The sequence below is a fragment of the Sturnira hondurensis genome, unplaced genomic scaffold (assembly GCF_014824575.4).
Source record: "Sturnira hondurensis isolate 20B ecotype Veracruz unplaced genomic scaffold, ASM1482457v3 Scaffold0008196, whole genome shotgun sequence".
In the NCBI taxonomy this organism is placed as follows: domain Eukaryota; kingdom Metazoa; phylum Chordata; class Mammalia; order Chiroptera; family Phyllostomidae; genus Sturnira; species Sturnira hondurensis.
Genome location: NW_028080827.1, coordinates 1,638,496 through 1,662,053, shown reverse-complemented (window position 1 = coordinate 1,662,053; position 23,558 = coordinate 1,638,496). Strand labels below are relative to the sequence as shown.

Genomic DNA, 23,558 nt, shown 5'->3' with positions numbered 1-23,558 from the left:
AAAAGAAAAAATAAACAAATGGGACCACATCAAACTAAAAAGGTTTTGCACAGCAAAGGAGATCTTCAACAAAATGAGAAGACAACCTACTACTGAATGGAAGAAGATATTAGCCAATGATATATCACATAAGAGGTTAAGATCCAAAATTCATAAAGAACTCATACCACTCAACACCAAAAAACAACGACAACAACAATCCAATTTAAAAATGGGCAGAGGTCCTGAATAGACATTTCTCCAAAGAGGACATACAGAGAGCCAACAGACATAAGAAAAGATTCTCACCATCACCAGTCATCAGAGAAATGCAAAGTAAAACAACAAGACATCACCTCACATCTGTCAGAATGGCCATCATCAATAAAACAACAAACAAGTGCTGCCGAGGATGTGGAGAAAAGTGCATTGTTGGTGGAAATGCAGACTGGTGCAGCCACTGTGGAAAACACTATGGAGTTACCTCAAAAAACTCAAAAATTCAAATTAAAACCAAGGGAAGACAAAAGTATGAAAACAATAAACTTAATTTAGCAGGTTTCAGCCCACAGTTTGGTTTGCCTGACAGGGTATATAGACTTCTAAGACAGAGATCTCCTTCAACTCCTTCCTGTCCAAGAAGGTAATTTGTCAGTTCTTGGGCAATTCTCTTATCTATTTCAGGTCCTTTTTCCCCTCTCCTGGAGAAGGGGTTAAATTGAATCTCTAGCTACTCTGTTACCATGGTAATACATAGAAAGGAGAAATTATTACATTTGCCATATTTGTATATCACATTACTAACCCTTGTTCATATGCACTCAACAGCTTTCACCCCTATCTGAAAAAAAGAAGAGTACACATTCCAACAAGATCTTATGGGGACCCACATGCTCCAGTGGAGAAAGGAGTTCCCAAGATGGGAAATATGCAGTGTTTGAACCTGCCAATTAAATGACACCTTTTTCCACCTTCAATTAAAGAAAAAAAAAACATTTCCACTTTTTTCGCTTCATTTCCAAGAGGGATTTTATAAGATGATGCTAAGGTCTCAAGGTGTTGGCAAATCTTTGACATATGAAATAGGGATCTCTCCTAGCATACCTCCAAAGAGTCAAGACGGTTTCTGCAAATCATTCCATTTGTGTACAGAAAGAAGCCAAGGGGAACAGTATAGAATAATGGTTAAGAGCTTGAGCTCTGAAACCAAACTGCTCTGGAACTGTGTTCTTACTGTTTGCTAGCTGCACAACACTGGCCAAGTTATTTAATGTCCCTGAGATTTTATGTCTTCATCTACTTAAAAAATAATTGGCCCCGATCAGATAGCTCAGTTGGTTAAAGTGTCAGCCTGACACACCAAAGTTACAGGTTCAATCCCCAATCAGGGCACATGCAATAATCAACCAATGAATGCATAAATAAATGGAACAACAAATCAATGTCTGTCTTTCTGTTTCTCTCTGTCTCTCAAATCAATCAATAAATAAAAAATTTTTAAAGCTAGCATTGATTGAACCCACACTATGTGCTAAGAACTACATATGCTAAGTTTCACATGCTTTGCATACATTATCTTATTCAATCCTAACCATGGCTCTGTGAAGCAGATGCTATTGTTACCATGTAGTAGGTAAGAAAATTGAAGCACAAAGAGGTTAAATAGTTTGCCAGAGATTACCAGTATATGACTGTAAATGATGAAGCCACGATTCAAATACAAGCAATCTGATTCCAAGACCCACGCTTTGAATCATTTCCTTCTTCAGAGTGAGGCTGTAAGGATTACATGCGCTAATAGAAGTTAAGGGTTCTTACACAGTGTCTGACACATAAACAAGCCTTAAGTAAATGTTAACTGTAGTATGATTTGTAGCACTGCCATTTGTTCCAAGGAATTCCTGGACGAGGATCTATTTGAATCTATTGCAGTTAATTGCCCTGAGGTATGTGTCTTGCAATTGAACTGGCAGGCCTCTGGTATAACCTAAATAATCTGTGTATTTTGGGTTACCTAATTAAGAGATAGGCTAAATGGTTGACAATGTTTTCATTTGCCCATGAGAAAAACTCCTCATACTAGAAAGAGATATGAAGTCTCATAAAATCTTTTAAGAGAATGGCATATTGAGCAATAGCTAGCAGAATTGCAGGCAATACCCAGATTATAAATGGTTATATTTCAAAAGTTCATTTGTCTATTGTTATAAACTCTGAATACATAAAAATAAGTTTGCAAATAGTGGTTACATTCCAAGACTATTCACAAAAGTTTATTTATCTATCCCATTTTAAAGCTCAGTGACAATCATGCCACTAACCCAAGGGCAGGCCTAGGAAAAACAGTCCATGTGATTAAAGAATAAGAAAAGTATCTTTCTTGGTACAAAGGAAAGTTGGTATAGAGTATGTTACCATATTTTTCAGACTATAAGATGCACCCCCCGGCCCCCACAAAAATTTGGGGGGAATAATGGTTGTTAATGTTGCTGTTGTTTACATTTACATTGGTGAAATACTATGTTTTTTATGTCATTAAATATTTTACCACATTTTTTGCAAAATTTTTTTCCTATTTTCCTCCTCTAAAACCTAGGTGTGTCTTATGGTCTGAAAATACAGTAGTTATCTACTGCTCTATAACAAATTACCCCTAAACTTACCATATTAAAACAATACAGATTTATTATCTCATAGTCTGTGTGGGTCACCTGGGTTGGCTTCCCTGGGTAGTTCTGCTCAGGATCTCTCATGAGGTTTCAGTCAACATCACCCAGACTGCAGTGATCTGAAGGCTTATCTGGGGAGATCCACTCCCAACATGACTCACTCACATGGCTGTTGGCAGGAGGCCTCAGTTCCTCATCACTGGGCCTTTCCATGGGGCTGCCTGAGTTCCTCATGGCAGCGTAGCTCTGGCTTCCTCTACTACAAGTGATTGTAGAGAACAAGAAGGTAGCTGCAACGCCTTTTATGACCTAGTCTTATTAGTCATACATTGTCACTTCTGCCAGATTCTATTCATTGTGGGCCATAAGCTACTCATAAGCGCAGACCACACTCAACAGGAAGGGGAACTAAGCTCTCTCTACCTTTTCATGTGAATTTTTTAACATATCTTAAAATCCCCATGGAGTTTTTGTTGTCATCCCATCACTCTCTTTAGGGACCCAGTTATACAAAACAGTTCAACTGAAATGGAGAACTTCCCAAAAAAGTTTATTGTAATTTTTTTAAAAAAAATCCATGCTCTTGCCTCAACTTTTCTTGAAAACATCTGTCTCTTTCTTTAAATGGAATCTCATTTAAATAATTTACACTAAAAAGACAGCTATCATACTCCTGGATTATCTACTTTTATTCACTTATATCTCTCAATAGAATATCAGGCACTATAATAAATTAAAAACAACAAATAACCTACTCCCAATCAATTGGATTAAGATATTTGGAGTTAGGAAAGCAAACTTCAGTAAGCTCTTCACCTTCGGCTAATAATGACCTAAGTGCCCTGATTACTGAACATTCTAGGTCTTGGGAACCATGAAATCTCTGATCGTGTCCTAACCTGATTCTCACGGCTGCAGTTCTATGAGAATATTGTGAGCTTTCAGAAGTGAAAAAGCAGTTGGTGTTTTAGCTTCTGAGACATGCAAAATTCTAAAGCATCATCTGAATCTTTGGAGGAAAAAGATGTTTCATGTGACGTTTCATTATATTTTTTGAAACTTGAAATGTGGTCATCCATGTAGACTGTTGACAAAAAACAACGTCGATAAATACTGGATAAATAGAGTTTGCACTATAATTCAACTCCAAGTAGGAGCTGGGTGCTTGAACTATACAATGATTTCTCCTGACCCTGTTCCGTTGTTGTTTTTAACCTTATTTGAGATTTAACCCCATTCGAGAATATAATGAAGTGTAAGGGACTTACTCAAGATAATATACATACCCACAAATTTTTGCAAATAAGTTTAAGACCTCCCAAATCCCAAAAACCCATCTAGGGAATCACGGTGGAGGTAGGGACAGCGTGGGGTGGGCGCAGGGAGCGATTGGCATTTCAATAACATTAGAAGCCTTTTCTCATTCCATTAACATTAGAAGCCATTCCAATAACATTAGAAGCCTTTTCTCATTCCATAATGAGCCTTCTTCTGTTTAACGAGTTAAATTAAAGGCCGGACTTAGACACTTCTACTAGATTTTCTGTGCTTGGGTTTAGTCTGTATTGTGAATACTTGGAGGCAAAGGGAATGTGGAGTGAGCACACAGAGGACAACACATATTTGCTGAAAAAACAATAGTAAATATATATTAGGAGACAGAACTGCTGACAACCAGAAGCCTCGCCCTCTCCAAGTTGACCCGCCTGTGCAGCAAATTTTGCCGGAGAGGCAGCAACTCCGGAGAGAAAAGCTGCTTGATTGAAAGGGCTAAACTGGTTTTCCACAGGGCATCCTAAACCGAGATCCGTCGCAGGGGTTTTCCCTCATTCGGTGGAGCGAACTCCCAGCGCGGACGGGAGGGTTCGGTTCTACCCAGTGAACCCGCGGACCAGGCTCCCCGCCGCAGTTGTCCTACAACGAGGGCAAGGGGAAAGGCCAGGCGGCTATGGGGCTTCTCCTGTGCGCGTCCCCTCAGACAGAGGCCCGGCGGGACAAGGGGCGGGCGCGGGAGCTGGGGTCGGGGGTCGCGGGCGCGGCGCGCGCCCCTGCCCGGCTCCTCGCGGAACCCCGGCCTCGCGCCTCGGCCCGCGCGTCCCCGCGTCTGCCCCTCCCTCACGCGCCTCGCCCCCGGCCGCTCCGGCGCACGCGCGCGGCCTCGCGCAGGGCGGGGAGAGGCGGCGGCCGCGGGCGCCGGCCCCGAACCTGTCAGACCCGCGGAGCCGGCCTGGGGCTGCGGGCGCTGCAGCCGAAAGCTCAGCCGCGTCCCCCGCGGCTCCGGGCCGAGCTGAGCGGGCCGGACCCGCGGAGCCGGCCGGGGGCGGGGAGATGAGCGGCCGCCCTTCGGTGGCTCCCCAGAGAGACGCGCCGCCCCCTCGCGGAGCCGCGGCGCCTCCGAGCTGGCCCTGCGCCCCGCGCCGTCCGGAGCTTCGGAACTTGTGGGCTCTGATGGAGCGCCTTTAATCTAGGACGCGTTTCGTTTTCCACGGGATGGGGAGGGACGCGCGGCCGTGCCACCGGGAGCGGGCGCCCCAGTGAAGCAGGAGCCCGCCGGCCGTCCGCCTGCCCGGAGCCGTGCGGTGCCGCGGCAGCGCAGCCTCTGCCATGGCCGGATCCGGCGCGTGGAAGCGCCTCAAATCTCTGCTGCGGAAAGATGATGCGCCGCTCTTTTTAAATGACACCAGCGCCTTTGACTTCTCCGACGAAGCAGGGGACGAGGGGCTTTCTCGGTTTAACAAACTTCGAGTTGTGGTGGCAGATGACGGTTCTGAAACCCCGGAAAGGCCTGTTAATGGGGCGCACCTGGCCCTCCAGGCCGACGATGATTCCCTGCTGGACCAGGACTTACCCTTGACCAACAGTCAGCTGAGTTTGAAGGTGGACCCCTGTGACAACTGCAGCCAACGGAGGGAGTCGCTGAAGCAGAGAAAAGTGAAGACCAGGTTGACCATTGCTGCCGTTCTGTACTTGCTTTTCATGATTGGAGAACTCGTAGGTGAGTTGTGTTGCCAACTCACTTGCCATTTCCATTTGTCAAGCTTTAGATACATGTGATTGAGGCTGAAACTTTCTTTTTGTGAAGCTTGTTATTTATCGATACTGATCTCTTGTCATGTAAAAAGGCCACAGTTTCAAAGGGCAGCCCAATCTAAGTACAACATACATTTATTGTATATTATGTAACTTCCTCTTTTTAAAAAAGAATTGCGATAAAACACCAGGTTAAAATAGTGCATGATTCTAAAGTTACTTAGAATCATAAAATTTTACAGTATGGAGGGATCTTAGTGAACACCTGCTCCACCTTCTTTTTCACATAAGGAATCTAAGGGCCCACAGAGGTTAAATTAGTTGTCAGGAAATTACATAGTTAATGGTAGAGTCACATCTCCAGTCCCAGTCTCTTGATTTTTTTCTGTACATTTAACTTATGTGATCTCTTTATACTATTTTCCACTGGATTTATATCTAAGAGATTTGCAAAATTAAATACTACCAACTAACCTGAAAGTTATTCATTATAAGGAGGATCTGAAAGAAACCAGAAAATGGCTCCCCAGAGTTTATGAACTTGGTTTTATTTTTTAATTGTTTAGAGATTAATTTCACAGTCACTTTGTAACTGCTAATTTATCTTAGTGGCCATTTACAAAGTGACATTAAAGCATGGAGTTTTCCCATGTTGTCTCTTAATGATGAAACGTGACAAGGACAGAGATGGCAATCCAGATTTCAGGTGGTGGTGGGAGGTTACATGTCCGAAAGTTGTATACATGTCCTACCTCATTTCATATCACTCCTCCCCACTGCTCACTTCAGCCAAGCTGGCCACAACTCAAAAGCTCTTTCCTGCCCTTAAGGCCTTCACACTGGCTGGTCCCTCTATCTCAGTGGCTTTCAATTTTTTTTTTTGACATCACTAGAGTAAGAAACAATTAACATTGTGACTTGTGTAGGTATGCATCATACATATGCAAATGTACACACATATATATATATATATGTAAATAGATGTATAACTGAAACAAACTTTATTTCATATGATGTGTTTTAATATTTTACCAATTGTGGTCCCACCCCACTTAGTTGATTTCATGGTCCACAAATAGAGCGGGGTCTGCAGTTTGAAAAACACTGCTTTATGTGGATTGCCTTTTCCCAAATCTTCTCTTGGCAGGTTTCTTGTTATTGTTGTCTCTCAAAGGACTCCTCTGAGAGACCTTATCTGATTAACTAAAGCACGCCTTTCTTCTCCCTGTTCCCTCCCCAACTTTAAAAGCCCTCAACACCTGAGGTTATCTTCTTTGTATATTTACTTGTCTTATATTTACTTGTTTAATACCGGTTTTTCTCTACTGAAATACAAGCTGAAGTCCCCGCACCTAGAACAACGATTGGCGCAGAGTAGATGCTCATTAATTTTTTGTTGAATTCGTTTTTATTGTGTTAGAGAATTATAAATGCTTAAGCTGTGAAGAGATTAAAAGATGGGAGTGAAGCTATATCCAGAGAAGGCATGGTGTTAGCAGACAAAGATGCAATGACTTACACAAATTCACATAAATTACAATATTGAGTTTTTCAGACTTAGTGATTTTTTGTTAATATTTAGTATTTGAAGTTAAAATCACATCAATCACAGTTTTCCCCTAAGTAAAATTGTGAGTAAAATTAACTTAGAATTTTTGTTGCCAAAGTGAGAATTATTAAGATACAATTGTCCTGACTCAACTATTTTTAAAATCTTTCATTTGGCAAATGTTTTGTGAAAACCAAAATAAGTATTTTCTTTCAAATACTGAGTTTATTTTGAAATACAAAAATCTTGTATTAACACAGATGCTAGTACTTAGTATAGACATTAACAATAGTGCTTAGAATGTAATATAGAATTAAATTGTATGTAGTACAGTGTTTATTAAAGTATGTCAGAAGAACCTAAAGCACTTTTTGTAAGCATGGAGTAACTTTTTTATATGAAGTAATTTGAATACTGAAAGAGGAGATGATTTTGAATCTGGCTTTGCCACTACCTTGCTCTGAGACCTTAGACAAGGTCCATTCTTCCATTCAGTAAGTATTTTTTGAGTATTTACTATATGTCAGGCACTGTGCTGTTTCTGGCTATACAATGGAGCAGTGTTATGATCCCTACTATCTGAATCATTTAGTCTAATGGAAGACACAAATGTTAGACAAATAAACACACAAGCAAATTTATAATTCAAATGATCTTAAGTACTAAGAAGAAAAAGAACAAGGTACTATAAGACCTAGTAACCAGTGAGGCATAGTTTATGTAGGAGCCAGGTACAGTTAAAATTAAAAAAAAAAAGAAGAAGAGTAGGAGTTATTCCACAGTAGGACTCAAATGGAGTAGAGGAGTTTTCCAGGTGAAAAGAACAGCATTTATAAAGGTCCTAAAACAGACCTTTTGAAAGGACCTAAAAAGAATGCCAGTTTGTCTGGACTGTAGAAAACAGGAGGGAAAGAGGCATGGATACCACATCAGGCAGGTCCTGGTAGACTGTATTAAAGGAATGCAGTTTTTCATTCTAAATACAATGGGAGGTCAGTGAAGGCTTTTAAGCAGGGAGTGACATGATGGGATTTACCTTTTTAAAAGATTACTCTGGCTTTTATTTGGAGACTGGATTGGAGAGTACAAGAATGGAAGCAAGTAAACTATTGCAGAGTTCCAGATAAGAGATGATTATGGCCTGGACTAAAATGGATGGGGAGGCCCTGGCTGGTGTAGCTCAGTGGATTGAACATGAGCCTGTGAACCAGAGTATCGTGGTTTGATTCCCAGTCAGGGCACATGCCTGGGTTTCGGGCAGGTTCCCAGCAGGGGACACATGAGAGGCAACCATACATTGATGTCTCTCTCCCTCTCTCCTTCCCTTCCCCTCTAAAGATAAATAAATAAAATATTAAAAAATTAAAAAATAATAAAATGGATGGGGAAAAGTGTACTGATTGAGAAACATTCTAGAGGTAACAATGACAAACTTGGCTAGTGGTGTGGATGTGGGGGTTGATGGGAGAACAGTGTCAGGAATGATTCTGAAGTTTCTCACCTAAGCAATTGAGTATATGGGAATGTATTTCATTTCTGAAGCAGGAAGAAAATACAGAGCAGCATTTAGACATGTTATAAACATGTTATAATGTTTTAAACATGTTACAATATGTATGTGAAATAGCCAAGATGCCTAGTGAGCATATGAGTCTGTAGTTCAGAAGAGAGGTCAAGATATAATATGTAATGCCATAAGAATGGAAAACATCACCTGGAAAGCCCAAGTCTGAAGGAACTCCAACTTTAGAAGTCAGGCAGAAGGCAAACAGGTGTCCCAAAATCCAAGAAAAGGGAGTATTTCAAAGTGTCAATAAATAAGTTGAAGCTTCAGAGGTCCAGTAAGATGAGGACTAAAATATCCTTGAGATTTAATAACTTCATTTTTATTGGAAGTGAAAAAGATTAAAAAGTGAATGCAAACAGACCTCTAGGTAAAGATGGCAGATGAACCCATGCATTTAATTGTACTCTCTCCTGAAGCCTCTCTTAAACTTACAATAAAGGCATTTATATATATATATATATATATATATATATATATATATATATATAATCTCTACAAAGATGTAGAAAACTGAGGAGGGGACAATAGCAACACAAATTTGGGAAACTAGAAAGGAAATTGATAAAAGAGGTAAATGACTTACTTAATAGACCCAAGAAAGCCACCCCCTAAGCAATTAGTAGGGAAAGCCAAGAACCAACCTAAAGCATGAAAAACACCTGGAGAACTTATTCAAAAATAAATTACTGGACCAGAGTTTCTAATTAAGTAGTTCTGGGATAGGGTCTGTGAATTTGCATTTCTAACATGGTCACAGGAGATGCTGATACTGCTGATCTGGGGACCACTGTCGAGAACTACTGTACTAGATGATCCTAATTAGGCCCAGAATTGATTGCAGCAGATACCCCTGGAAGTGTGGGTAAAGAGGAAGGCTAACATAAGGAACTCTAGTCAAAACCTGTTTAAGACACAGTCAGACATAATAATGTACTAGTATAACTAGTGTCCACAGAGATAAGATCGTGTACCCCATGAAACAAGAAGGGCCTACTTTAAAAAAGAAACTCAGGTTTTTTTAAAAGAGGTTTTCAACAACAAAAACATTAAAAATTTTTTTTCACTTAAAGAAAATTTTTAACTCCACAGAAAAGTAAGAAGATAAACTAATGTTATCTTTTTTATCCCTCTATTAGAAGATATTACTGTGTATATCCAAATGAATCAGCTATTTTTATCTTTTATTTAGAACGAGTGTACATTTTATGAGTTTATTCAGTTTAATTTTATGTTCAAACCCTCCCAAACAAGTGAATACCTACTTTTTCTTCAGCTTTATTCTGTTTAGTTATTGTGGTTATTAATTTCACTGTCTTGTAGTGGAATTAATTGGTTGAGTAAAAGCTGTAATGCTAAAACCCAAAACTTACATGTTTTACCCTGCAGTTTAGTGGTTCTTAACTTTTTAAGGTCATTGATTCCTCAGAGAATCTGTTCATAGATGTGGAAATTCTCACTAGAAAAATATATGCATATTTAATGTTTTGCATAAAATTTCATGTACCATGATTTCATTGTAATAGGATAAAGATTTAGTTAGTTCATGTTTTATAGGATGTTACATATTTTTGGCTTTATTGCTTACATTTGTTATTTTAGTTAACTCATTCCTTCTTCCCTCTCATCCTTACTCTAAGGTGGATACATTGCAAATAGCCTAGCAATCATGACAGATGCTCTTCATATGTTAACTGACCTAAGTGCTATTATACTGACCCTGCTTGCTTTGTGGCTGTCTTCAAAATCACCAACCAAAAGATTCACCTTTGGATTTCATCGCTTAGGTAGGTAATTGAGAGTTTTTTAGTTTAAAAGATTTTATGGTAAGACAACAATGAACTATATATAACCTTTGATTAACTTAAATTTTTCTAGTAATAAGCTCTGTTGAAGCAGATGAACAAAGCAAATGAAAATAGGTGAACAGGATTTATTCAGATGCATATCTTCCCATGTACGTTCAACCCAGTCAGCTAAACACTTTACACATATAAGATTATATGATAGAGGAACTTCCAGTCAAGATAGTGGCTTAAGTAAATGCAGCTCACCTCCTCTCACAACCACATCAATTTTATAACTAAAATATAGAACAAATATCACTCATAAACAAGAGAAATCAAGTTGAAAGGAAGTCTGACAACTATGGAATTAAAGAAACCACATCCATCCAACCAGGCAGGAGAGGCAGAGACATGGAATGGGCTGGTCCCATATCCACGTGGGGTGGATAAAAATTTGGGAGTGATATCTCAGGAGCAAGGAATCCCAGCCCCACACCAGGACCCTCAGCCCAGGGTTCCAAGCCAGGAAGATAAGTCCCCATAGTTTCTGGATGCAAAAACCAGTGGGGATTAAGTTGGTGGAAGAAACTTCTGGAGTCTCAAGCAGTTCCTCTTAAAGAACGTACACACAAACTTATTCAGACTCACTGCATCTGAGCTCCAGCTCTGGAGTAGCAGCGTAAAAGGCACCAGTGGCATACTGGGAGGAACTGAAGTGTCTGGCATCAAAGTGAGAGCTGGGAGACAGCTTTTCCCAGACAAAAAAGAGGACAGAGCCACAGAGCCAGCAGGTGGGCGTCATATCTGAAACTCCATCAACCTGTCTAACACACTTTGTCCTACCCTGGCAATCCCCTGAGGCTCTGTCCTACCCAACTTACAGCTGTTAACAGTAGTTTTTCCATATGAATGGCTGATCTTGGCTCATGCTTCACAACTTCCTAAATTCTCTCAAACAAGCAAAAGCTGGCCTCAGTGATGCCCAGCCCCCTTACCTCTTGCTAAGGGGCCCCAGCCACAACACTAGCAGCAGCCAGCCTAGGTTCACAACGTGGCTTCACCTGGAAATCTCCAAGCCCAGCACAAGTAGCAGCCATCTCAGACTCCTTTACAGCACTGACAGAAGGGTCTCAGGAAAAACACAGGTGGGGGCTGCCCTTGGCCTGCACCACCCTGAGAAACCCCAAGGTTTGCACAGCCAGTGGAAAGCTACAAACCACATTAGAGCACCACCATCCTGCCCCTGCACAACTGATCCTCCACAGAAGGTGAAGGTTGGTGGTTAGTGGTCACAGCCATTCCTTGCAACTGACTGACCTGGGAAAATCCCTCACATTGACCTGCCTACAGCAAACAAGATTCAGCCAAGATTCAACAGTGGACAGTGTACTCAGCCCACACAAAGGACATACCTTGAGTAAGTACCCAGCTTGGGTAATAGGGGAGCTTGTGCCACTGGACACTACAGGACAACTACTACATTAGGCCATGCTATCAAGACAGCTCAAACTAATATAGAAACAAATACAGGAAGGCTGCCAAAATGAAGAGACCAAAAAAAAAAAAAAAAACATGGCCCAAATGAAAGAACAGATCAAAAGTCCAGGAGAAAAAGAACTAAACAAAATGGAGATAAGCAGTCTATCAGATGCAGAGTTCAAAACACTGGTTATAAGGTCACTCAAGGAATTTAGTGAGGACCCCAACAACATAAAAAAGATCCATTCAGAAATGAAGTATACACTATTTTAAATAAAGAAGAATTTATAGGGAAACAACTATAGAGTGAATGAAGCCAAGAATCAAATCAGTGGTTTGAAATATAAGAAAGCAAAAAACAACCAATCAGAACAACAATAAGAAAAGAGAATCCAAAGAAATGAGCATAGTGTAAGCAACCTCTGGGACAACTTTAAGCATTTCAACATTCGCATCATAGGCATGCCAGAAGAAGAAAAAGAGCAAGATACTGGAAATCTATTTCAAAAATAATGAAAGAAAACTTCTCTAATTTGGTGAAGGAAATAGACATAAAAGTTCAGGAAGCACAGAGAGTCCCAAACAAAATGGACATAAAGAAGCCCCCTCCAAGACACATCATAATTAAAATGTCGAAGGTTAAGAGATAAGGAATCTTAAAAGTAGCAAGGAGAAAGAAGTTATCTACAAGGGAGTTCCCATAAGATTTTCAGCTGATTTCTCAAAAGAAACTTTGCAGGCTAGTAGGGAGGGGGAAGAAATATTCCAAATCATGAAAAGCAAGGACCTACAGTCATGATTGCTCTACCCAGCAAAGCTATCACTTAGAATCAGAAGGCAGATAAAGAGCTTCCCAGACATGAAAAAACAAAAGGAATTCATCATCACTATTCCCTTATTATATGAAATGTTAAGAAAAAAAGATCAAAACTATGAACAACAAAATGGCAAAAAATGCAACACTATCAACAATTGAATCTAGAAAACACACTAAGCAAAAAAGAACAGACAGAATCATGGATATGGAGTTTGATGGTTGCCAGATGGGATGGGGGTGTGGGGGTGTGGGGGTATGGGGGAATGGGTGAGGAAGTGAGGGGATTAAGAAATACAAATAGGTAGTTACAGAATAGCCATGGGGATGTAAAATACAGTATAAGAAATGGAGTAGCCAGACAACTTGTACACATGACTCGTGGATATGAACATTGGTATGAGGATTGCCTGAGGAGCAGGCAAGGGAGGAGCTTAGTGGAGAGGTAGAAGGGGGTAAAATTGGGACAACTGTAATAGCATAATCAATAAAATACAATTTAAAAAATTATTTGGTAATCATTAATTTTTAAATGTGTTCCCTACTTCCTGAAGACGTTATCAGAAATATTCATATTCTATTTCTTGAACCAAGCAAAACCATGTGGGTTTAATTAATTAATGAACATTAGCTTCTTTCTTTCACTTAGGTTATTCCAACCAAGGCTACTGTAGCCCAGATTTTAAGCATTACTATAATACATATAACATATGAGTATACACTATGGCTGACCTTCATTGAGGCCATTTAGTCAACGTAATTCTGTGAATGCTGACGGAGATCTTTGCTTGACCAGATTTTAGTCAAATCTCCTGATTCTTCTCCAAAGCCCATTTGTGCACTTCCTTGTAAAATCTAATTTTAGCAAGAACATTGCATAAGCCAATTTAACAGAACCTCCCACTCTCAGTATCTGATGGGTTACCCTTGAGTGATGACCTGTCTTCAGCAAGAATTCCGTTAGTTCAGTTTAACCACAATCCCCCTTACTCCTATTTCCTCTTAGTAATTTTCTTTTTTTTAAGATTTTATTTATTTATCTTCAGAGGGGAAGGGAAGGAGAGAGGGAGAGAAATATCAATGTATGGTTGCCTCTCATGCATCCCCTGCTGGGAACTGGCCTGCAACCCAGGCATGTTCCCTGACTGGGAATTGAACCGCGATACTCTGGTTCACAGGCCTGCGCTCAATCCACTGAGCTACACCAGCCAGGGCTTTAGTAATTTTCTACACATAGACTTCCACCCTGCTTCTTGTTTATAAATTCCCACTTGCCCACAGAATATTCAGAGTTGAGCCCAAACTCTCTCCCCAACTGCAGAGTTCCATTGCAGTGGTCCCTGTGCATACCTCAGTAACTTCTTCCCCCATTGAATAAAGTCGTCTTTATCATGTTTTAATGCACATATTTTATTTTTCTATTTTTAACAAATATTAATATTTAACTAAGGTTAAATCATATGTAATCACATACAACTGTGTTTCTTGCTATCTTATTGTTTTTAAGTTTTTGCTTATTTAAAAAATATATATAAGATAATTGCCGGGACTCATATGAAGTGTCATATATCCACATGTCATTTGCTTAGAACCCAAAAGTTGACATTTAGGTAGCTTCAGCAAAACCTGTCTTAAAGAACCAGAATTAACATATTGTCATTTTATTTTGTGGAGACACTAACACTCTTGGCTAATGTATCAGTTCCTCCCCTTCGTTGTTCCTAATATTTAGCCTAATATTAACTCAACATCTAGGTCTTCTAAAATGTAATCACTGGATCTTCTAGTCTATAACTTGGCACTGTAGTTGAATAGCTGTATTCCAAGTAGCTGTCCAAGCCATCTGGTTGGGAAGTTATCTAGTGTCTCATGCCTCAGCACTCTCTACTGCTGCACAAGAGAACCAAAGCACTGAGTGCAGTTTTCTGTCATTGTTAAAGCCACTGCACAGTGCATTTGGATGTGTTCCTAGAGGAAACCCCACTACTTTCCAACACATTATATATTCATTTTTTTAATTAATTGACCTGGAGTTTTTTAACAAGTTTAAAATTATTTTCAAACTTTAATTTTTTTGTGGTTTAAACACCTGTATTTTAAGGTCTAAAACAGCATCATGGAACGGGGACTTTTACCCTCTAGCACTATTTGAGAGAGTATGTTTCATTTAATAGTTCTGTAGTTCTTAACCTCTTTTAGGATATAGACCCCTTGGAACTCTAATGACGACAGTGGCCTTCCACCCCAGAAACATGCAGTAACAGAACATAAAAGTCCTGCATATAAGTTAAAAACCAGTAATTGTGAAAATTCTATTAAATATCAAAAAAGTACAGTGGAACCTTGGTTCTCAAATTTACCTCTTTCCAGAAAACTGTTCAAGAAGCAATTTGTTCGAAAACCAAATTTCCTTTTTCACCTGAGAGACAAGTGACTGATCGTACAGGTATCAGCATGAAAGGTTGTCAGAGAATGAAGACCCAAAGTTCAGTTAGACAACCGAGACATTTTTCCCAGGAACATATTGGTCGAGAACTGAATTGTTCAAGAACCAACACATTAGAGAACTGAGGTTTGATTATACTTAGTATTTATCCATATAGTTACTTTGTGTACTCATAGATGATAAGCACTATGAAAAAAAATTAGAGAAAATAGAACTGACTGATCCTATTGTGTTTCTGAAAATTTCTAAAGGAAGTCAGATCTTTCCCTTTCCTTAAAAGTGCTAAGTTCAAGACGGTGGACTAGAGATCATCATTTGAGTCCAGTCTCTCCTGAGAGTACTTTTTATTTTTGAAATAAAAAGTACCAGAACAAAGAGAAGCAAATGGTTGGGTCACTGGTAAACAAGAAATTTCCAGAAATCTCTGAAAGTTAGAAAATAGATGGGAAGGGATTGAAGGAAAAAACAAGCCAAGAAAAAACAAGTCTAGAGTACACTGAGCCAGGAACTGGATCAACCCAACAGATCTCCAAAGAAGGCTCGGATAGGGATGATCAGAAGTGAGAACTGGGACTGAAAACAAGGAAAATTAGTTAAATGACTATAAATAGGAAATTGCTCCCAGTAATTCACTTTGCTCCTACCTTCCTTCCCACCCCCACCTCTACTTAAGCAGCCTCCACTTTCCCCACCGTAAAATAGTTCTTCTAGAAAGAAATTAACAGGTATTTGGGGAAAGCTGAGGCTTCTAGTGTAGATGTTGATTCTCCAAAAGAAGTCTTTTTCATACCAGAATCAGGGTTCTGCAGCCTTATAGCTTGGTTCCCCACCTACTCACCCTAAAGTACAGTACAATCATAATCTTGTCCTAGGCTGCCCTGCTGTACATCCCTTATTAGTAACCATTTTTATTAGTTGATGGCTTATCCTTCTGGCATTTCCTTTTTACAAGGATAGTTCCCCTGTTCTTCTCCACTAAATGTGAATGGACAACCAAAGATTTTTTGGCAGGTGAGAAAAACCAGCAGCATGAAAGAAAATGAACAAAACTAATCGAAAACTTGGTTTTAGAGAAAAGAGAGGTAATTTGAGGGACAGATTTAAGTTATGTTTTAAATTATTAATATATTCAGAACAATAAAAGTAAAATATTTTGGAAAACATAATAAAAAGCTTTTGAAATTAAAATATTGCTGAAATTAAAAAATTTTTTCTAATAGGACTAGAAAATATCAAGAAAGTCTCTCACAATATAAAACAAAAATATAAAAACAGGAGGAAAAAGTTTAAAACTACAAAAAAGCAATCTAGGGGGTTCAAAGTAATACTATTAAGAACCTCAGAACAAGAGAACTTAAAAAATAAAAAGGTGTAACTGCTTAATGAGTATAGAATTTCTTTTTTGAGGTCATGAGCACGTTCTGGAGTTAGTGGTGATTGTTGCATAACCTTGTGCTTATACTAAAAGCCAGTGAATTGTGCACTTTAAAATTGTTAAAATGGTAAATTTTGGATTATGTGAATTTTATCTAAATTTTTAAGTTATTTTAAAACATAAAAGGAAGACAATTAAGCTATAGATAGTTGAATATTTTCCAGAGCTGAGAAGGGACTCAGCCTTCACAGTAGCAGGGCCCTCTGGGATCTTCTTTTTATTCTACAATCTTATGAGGCTCTATCTAGATATAGAACTTATTTCACTTATTCTGTTCTTTGTAGTAGTGATGGAAGTAATGGAAGAAAAACATAATGGTGACTTGTGGAGCATGAAAAAGACAAAAAAGATATGTAGAATCGAATAAAGCTATAAACCAAAGCAGTGGCTCTCCCTGTGTTCTGAAAATGACCACTGCTTCACAAGTAATCCCGAAGTTCTGTCGGGGAAGGTGTATTTACATTGGACACATTTAAATAACGTTCCTCTTGTGGCCTCCAATACCCAGAGTTGGGGAAGGAATCCCCCTAGGAAATTTCTGGTTTGTTACTACTGTTAATTTTTTTGTTTGTTTTGATGGCATAGGAGGTAGGACAGGTTGGTTTTTTCTTCGTTGATTTATTTTGTAAATATGTAAAACATACTGCAAAAGTTAAAATTATTTTTTTGAAGATTTGTAGAGAAGTCTTCCTTTCATTCTGTCCCCTCCAACCCAACCCCCCCACCCACTGCTTATTAGTAACCATTTAAATTAGTGTCTTGCCCTAGCTAGTGTGGCTCAGTGGATTGAGTGCCAGCCTGCAAACCAAAGGGTTGCTGATTTGATTCCCAGTCAGGGCACATACCTGGGTTGCGGGCAAGGTTTTCAGCAGGGGTGCGCGTGAGAGGCAACCACACCTGGACATTTCTCTCCCTCCTCTCTCCCTTTCCCTCTCTCTAAAAATAAATAAATAAAACCTTTAAAAACATAAATTAGTTTCTGGTCTACCCTCACAGCAGTTCTTTTTGTAAGTATAAGCCAGTATATACTATATATGTTCATATCCTGCTCTCTGCCATCCTTTCTCATGCAAAAAGCAGCATATCATATAAGACTTGGAGGTGTTTCTGTGAATGATAGTCAGACAGTAGTATCATTTTCTTAATTTATTTCCTTTTGTTTTCTCATAACACTTTACATGTCCATAATGGCATTTATCACATTTGTATAATTATTTTAATACAACTGTGTCTCCTTCTGGACCATGAATTAACTAAGAACAGGAATAGATAATATTAAACTTTGTGTATCTGACATTAGTAAATGCTTTATATGAGATTATTAATCAAATTGTTGCAAATTCAGGCTGAATAAATAAGGATATGAAAGCTGTGAAACAGATAATTTAGTATAGCTCATGATCCTCCAATCTTTTGTTTGGGGTAAATCAAATCAATTTGCAAACTGGGAGTACAGGTATTTTTGAAATTTTGGGATTAAAATATTTGGGACTTAAAAACACTTATCTATAATTCTAAAACTGTGGTCATTTTCACAAACTAGACTACAAATTTGTTTGATCCATAACATAGCTGAGTGATACAGGCTTACCTATAGGACCTTTTGCCTAATTAAGAAACTAGAAAGAAGATGCTTCTTCCTTATCTCGGTCAGGGGCCGGTCTTCTTTGTTTGGGTACCTACCACATTAGAGCTTTGTGGTTGTCTTTGGTACAAATCTGAAATCTGCAGTTTTACTAGATATAGGGCCTTTTGGAAAATGATTTAATTTCTCAAAGTATGAGTTTCTTCTATAAAATAAGGATGATAAGACTTGTATTGAAGAATTATAAAACATAATAAGGTAAGGTCTGAGTACCTAACATGGTACCTGGCACCAAGTAAATATCCAACAAACGTTAGTTTCAGTCGTCTTTTCCTTCCCTCCTCTACCTGCCAGTGTATGATCTTACCCAGACTTTTGAGCTCTCTCAAACGACCCGTGCCTGCCTTCCTTTCTCCCCATAATGAGAATTCTTATTCTCTCAGCATAACTATATCAGCTAGGTAGTAGAAGAAAAGTGAGGTGAGTCAACCTGATGGTTAAATAACAATTTTAAAAGATGTGCTTTTTGACTCAGGTCTTTAGTAACATTTTGGGCAATACAACAAAATTTACTTTATCAAAAATCATTCAGTCAAGTTGAGAGAAAGATAGTTGTAGATTTGAAGAGTAGGCCCAGTGGCTGTCCCAGGAATCAGTTCCACTCTGTCAGTATTTCCCTTTCTTTCATGTGAACTCAGATTCTGTAAAATCATTCAGGTTTTTCTTTTTCTTTTCATTTCTTTATTCCCTTCAGGGAGCTACAATGGCAGCTCTTTTGTGGGACAAGGGAGAGGGGTAGAAACCATATGTGAGTTATTTTTAAATGCCTGCATTTATTTTTCTGCAGGTATGCTGTCTTATTCTGGAAGTCAATAAAACTTAGCACTTAGAGACCACACTGTGGGAGAAATCCCACTACTCCTTAGGAGAAACGGCACCATCTCCCCGTCCAAGGGGACGTTCTATTCCACAGAAAACAGTCCCATCCCTGTGCTTGCTTTCGTTTATCCTTCTCTGTGGATTACGAGTGTAATCAACTTTATTTGTATGGTTTTTCTCTCAGTTCTTGGGTGGCAGAGTCTGCATGGATTAAAGATGGCGATCACATGAAAGGACTGTAGCAAACGGAGTTGTCTGTATTTGAAATAAAAAGCACAATACACACTTTGGTAATGCAAATCATCAGCCTAGGCTAATGGCAAGGTGACAGTGTAGGAGTCTTGTAATAGTGTGTAGTTCTACTGAGCAAAGGCCTTGGCAGATCTGTCTAGATGATCGTTGTTCTTGGGTAGGCATATGATTTTAATGCTAATTCTATATAGTTTGTTATTTTATTCCCTGATGTTAAAAGAGCAGAAAGTATTCAGCTAAAAAATCTCTTCCCCCACACATGCAGCAAAAACACGTTTCTTTTCTCTAGTTACTGATTCATTTTAACAACTTCCTCCCATCCCTGACAAGAGTTGTGCCTACTCATTATTTACATCTTCATGAGAATTAATTTGTATCACATGAACATCTATAGGAAAAGAACAGGCACTTCCTAGAATTTAGAGTTTTTATTGAGGCAAAAGAAGACGTGAGTGAAGTAGTCAATTGTAGCATAGTCAAAAGTCACCTCGGAGGACTCAGGGCACCTTGGGTGTGGATCAAGGGAGTGGTAAGAAGGCAGAAAATAGGAGATTATTTAGAATAGGAGATGAGAGGGTCCAAAGACAAACTTTTCAGTTTAGCTTGACATTCTGGTGGCAAGAACGGGCCCCTGAAAATCCTATATGATGTCTTTAGCCTGAGTGCCATAGAGTTGTCTGTGGTTGAGTTGAAATACAAATATTTAGTTTGGAATCCTAGGCAAATCCAATACAGATCACTGATTTTTCTGTTTCCTTCCTATCTTCTATTGGAAGGAGGTAGGAAAGAGAAATGGCAGAAAAAGAAGTAGAAGAGAGAAGGTATCTCTATTTCCCTTCCCAACTGATTTTTATAAACCTCTGAAATCTGTCTTTAGATGTGTGCTATATATAGTTCTTTGAGGCAATAGAAAGACAAGTGTTACCTAATTTAAGGGGAATGTATGCATTATTGGCATCATATCATTAACAAAGTTAACACTTACGGCAGGCCAGTGCCTCTGAGCAACACTCATGAAAAAGCAAATATGCTTGGTCTGAGTGCGGTTTTACACAGTTGAAGCAAATTGTTGCTCATTCACTGCTTAGGCACTCAGTAGTTACCTGTTAAGTGAATGAACAATAGCATAGTGTGGGGAGACAGGCAGTAAATATGTTACACAAACACAACATAATTACAAATTGTATTAAATGCTATAAAGAGAAAGAATAGGGTACTGTGATGGAGAATAACAAAGGAAGACAGAACTCTCTTTTTCTTATGAACCTTGAAAACCTCTAGTTTTGGCAATTTATAGATGTGTTAAAATGTACAGTAACCATTTTTTATGTTTTATAGTACTAGCAAAACTTAATAATCATCTGTTCTCCCCCATTTAATTTTTTGTTACCATTTATTGGCTATTCAAACCGAAACTGTTTGTTCACATTGTGTGTGAAATTCACAGTGTATTTTGTTTTGGTGTCTACTAGATTATTGACCATAAACATTTGTTTATATTTCAGCTGAATATAAAAACCCAAGTGATACTATAACAAAAAACACATTCATTTATCTTACCCCCTCCTCCAAAGCTACAATTCAGCCAAGTGTAGTGACTTCTTTGTTTATAAAGTAACAAAATATGTTAGAGCTACTATAATACTGGGTTTTCTAGTATTTCCATAAAAATCTCTTTCAAGAGTTTTTCATTTTTGCTAAATTTCCATTCAGTCAAGTTTACCTAAAGCTAATGGGGTAGTAACTTTCACAGAAACCAAGGGTTTCCATTGTGCAAGTTCCCGTGTCTGCTTTAGAAAAGGAAAGAGATGGACAAGTTATGTACTCCTTTGTCTTGAAAAACTTTATTGTACGTTATGTGAACAAAGAGCAACCCAAAGCAAGAATGAGAAGATTGTAGCAAGTCATAATTTCATTGTTGATTGAAAACTTCCTTCTCTGTTAAACTTGGTGGGGAGAAAATACATCTTGCCTATGTTTATCTGCATTCCATCATGTTAAAAATACTAGGGCAAAAATTTAAACACTAATTAGTCCTGTTCATATTTCACCAAAGTTTAATTTACTCACAATAAAAGAACTTTTTGTTCTTATTATCAGAATAAATAGCCATATTACTATTTACCATTAGCATTTTTAGCTATATAGTGTTATATGTGCCTTATACTTCTCAATTATCAATCTCAGCCCTAAAAATCAGCTTAAAATTTTGGGGTGTTTTCCACTTTTGCCTTTATCAGTTTTCTGGCTGGAAGATGTTTTTGTGGATAATTTGAATAAAAACTAACAGATGAATGTCTCTGCTTTTCGAAAAGGGAACTAGCTGTGAGCAGCGTTCCTTATTAATTGCTGCAAAAGGGATACCACTGATAGCAGGATCTTTGCATGTCCTTTGAGAATCTCTAGGAATCAGCTGAATTCCATTGCTCTTACTTGTGGGCAGGCACTGGGATCCTTTTTATGCTACTGCCTTGTGGGAAACTGATTTTCAGTTCCTAGTGGGCCCTCCAAGGGTAGAAATCCTTCTTGCCAAGGAATTGTGTTTATGTTTTAGTTTGACTTCTATTTTACTTTATCCGAAGATGGTTTTGCCATACATGAAAGTTCATGAAAAGGTGATTTTGAGTGTTTAGGTGAATTATCGCTGGGATGTGGGCTCACCCAGTTTAGCGTGTGCATAACACACATGCTCATTTTGTCTGAAACATTGCGTAGGGCATACTTATACTAAAATATTATTTGTTTTTTTATCTGAAATGCAAATTTAACTGGGCATCCAGGATTTTATCTGGCAGACCTACTAGGGTAACTATATAAGATCATCCAAACCAGGACACTTTTCAGAGCAAAATGGGGCACTTTTTTTTATTAACCCTTAATATGTTTATTGATTTGAGAGAGAGAGAAGGGAAGAGGGGGAGGGAGGGAAACATTGATGTGAGAGAGAGGAAGGGAGTGGGGGAGAGATAAAAAAAAGAAGGAAACATTAATGTGAGGGAAAAAATCAATTAGTTGCCTCCCATACTTGCCCAGACTGGGGATCAAACCTGCAACCTAGGTATGTGCCCTGACCAGGAATTGAACCCACAACCTTTTGGTATGTGAGATGGTGCTCCCATCAACTGAGCCACCTGATCAGGGCTAAAATGGGGCACTTGTAATAATTATGCCAGGACAAAGGCAGAAATTGAGACTGTTATGGGAAAACTGGAAACTGTGTTCAATTTAATAATAGGGGGGTTGAAAGTATTTTTAATTATTGATTATAGATTTGCATAAGCAATCAAATCTCTCTGTCATTAATTGTATAGCTGTGAATATAAATGTAAAGTGTATCGCTTTATAATTCCATATGTAAAATTTGACTAAGGCACCTTAAAAACTGTGGTGGCCTAACTGCTAGTTCAACCTTGACATTTTCTGTTTTTGGAAGAGTGTGAGAAGGATTGGTATTTTTTAAATAACAATTTTAAAGAGAATTAAAGTTCATTTTTCATGAGCACTAGTATATGAGACTTTACAGTTCACATTTTTTAATTTTTTCATCTTTCTTTACATTACCTAATGTATATTTTACCATCAGCAGCTATAACTTAAGAAATTCATGTGTTTTCTGCCTTGTATTTGGCTTACTTCTTCTCTTTTTAACCTACTCACTTTTTGTTTTGGAGTATTTGATAAATACAGTAGTCCCCCCTTATCTGCAGGGGCTATATTCCCAGACCCCCAGTGGATGCCTAAAACTGTGGATCGTATCAAACCCTAAATATACTTACCTGTAATAAAGTTTAACTTATAAATTACACACAGCAAGAGAGTAACAACAATAAATAATAATAAAGTAGAACAGTCATAACAATATACTATGATACAAGTTACATGAATGCCGTCTCTCTCTCTGTGTCCGATAACCGGTCTGAGAAGGAAGAGGACTGCTGAGTGACGGTCAGGGAGCTCATACAGACAGCACAACGCTGGGCAAAGGGGTCATTCACATCTCAGGTGGGGCAGAGTGGGACAGTGAGAGATTTCATTGTCAGATGAAAAGAATGGTGCACAATTTAAAACTTATGAATTGTTTGTACCTGAA

The 23,558-nt window shown here is 38.6% G+C and overlaps 1 protein-coding gene across 5 annotated transcripts in view; it reads left to right on the top strand.

Moving 5' to 3' along the window:
* The first annotated feature begins 4,837 nt into the window (after positions 1-4,837).
* The window catches only part of SLC30A4 (solute carrier family 30 member 4), a 30,258-nt gene continuing 11,537 nt past the window's right edge, over positions 4,838-23,558 (top strand). The window contains exons 1-3 of one of the 5 annotated variants that reach the window (XM_037054546.1): positions 4,838-5,643; positions 10,432-10,578; positions 19,185-21,513. In XM_037054546.1, coding sequence (XP_036910441.1) covers positions 5,253-5,643; positions 10,432-10,578; positions 19,185-19,213 — 567 coding nt within the window. In that variant the 5' untranslated portion in view covers positions 4,838-5,252 and the 3' untranslated portion in view covers positions 19,214-21,513. Of the gene's footprint in view, positions 5,644-10,431; positions 10,579-15,568; positions 16,405-19,184; positions 21,514-23,558 lie in introns of those variants that run through there. The other 4 variants (XM_037054548.1, XM_037054545.1, XM_037054543.1 and 1 more) reach the window with 4 other exon arrangements.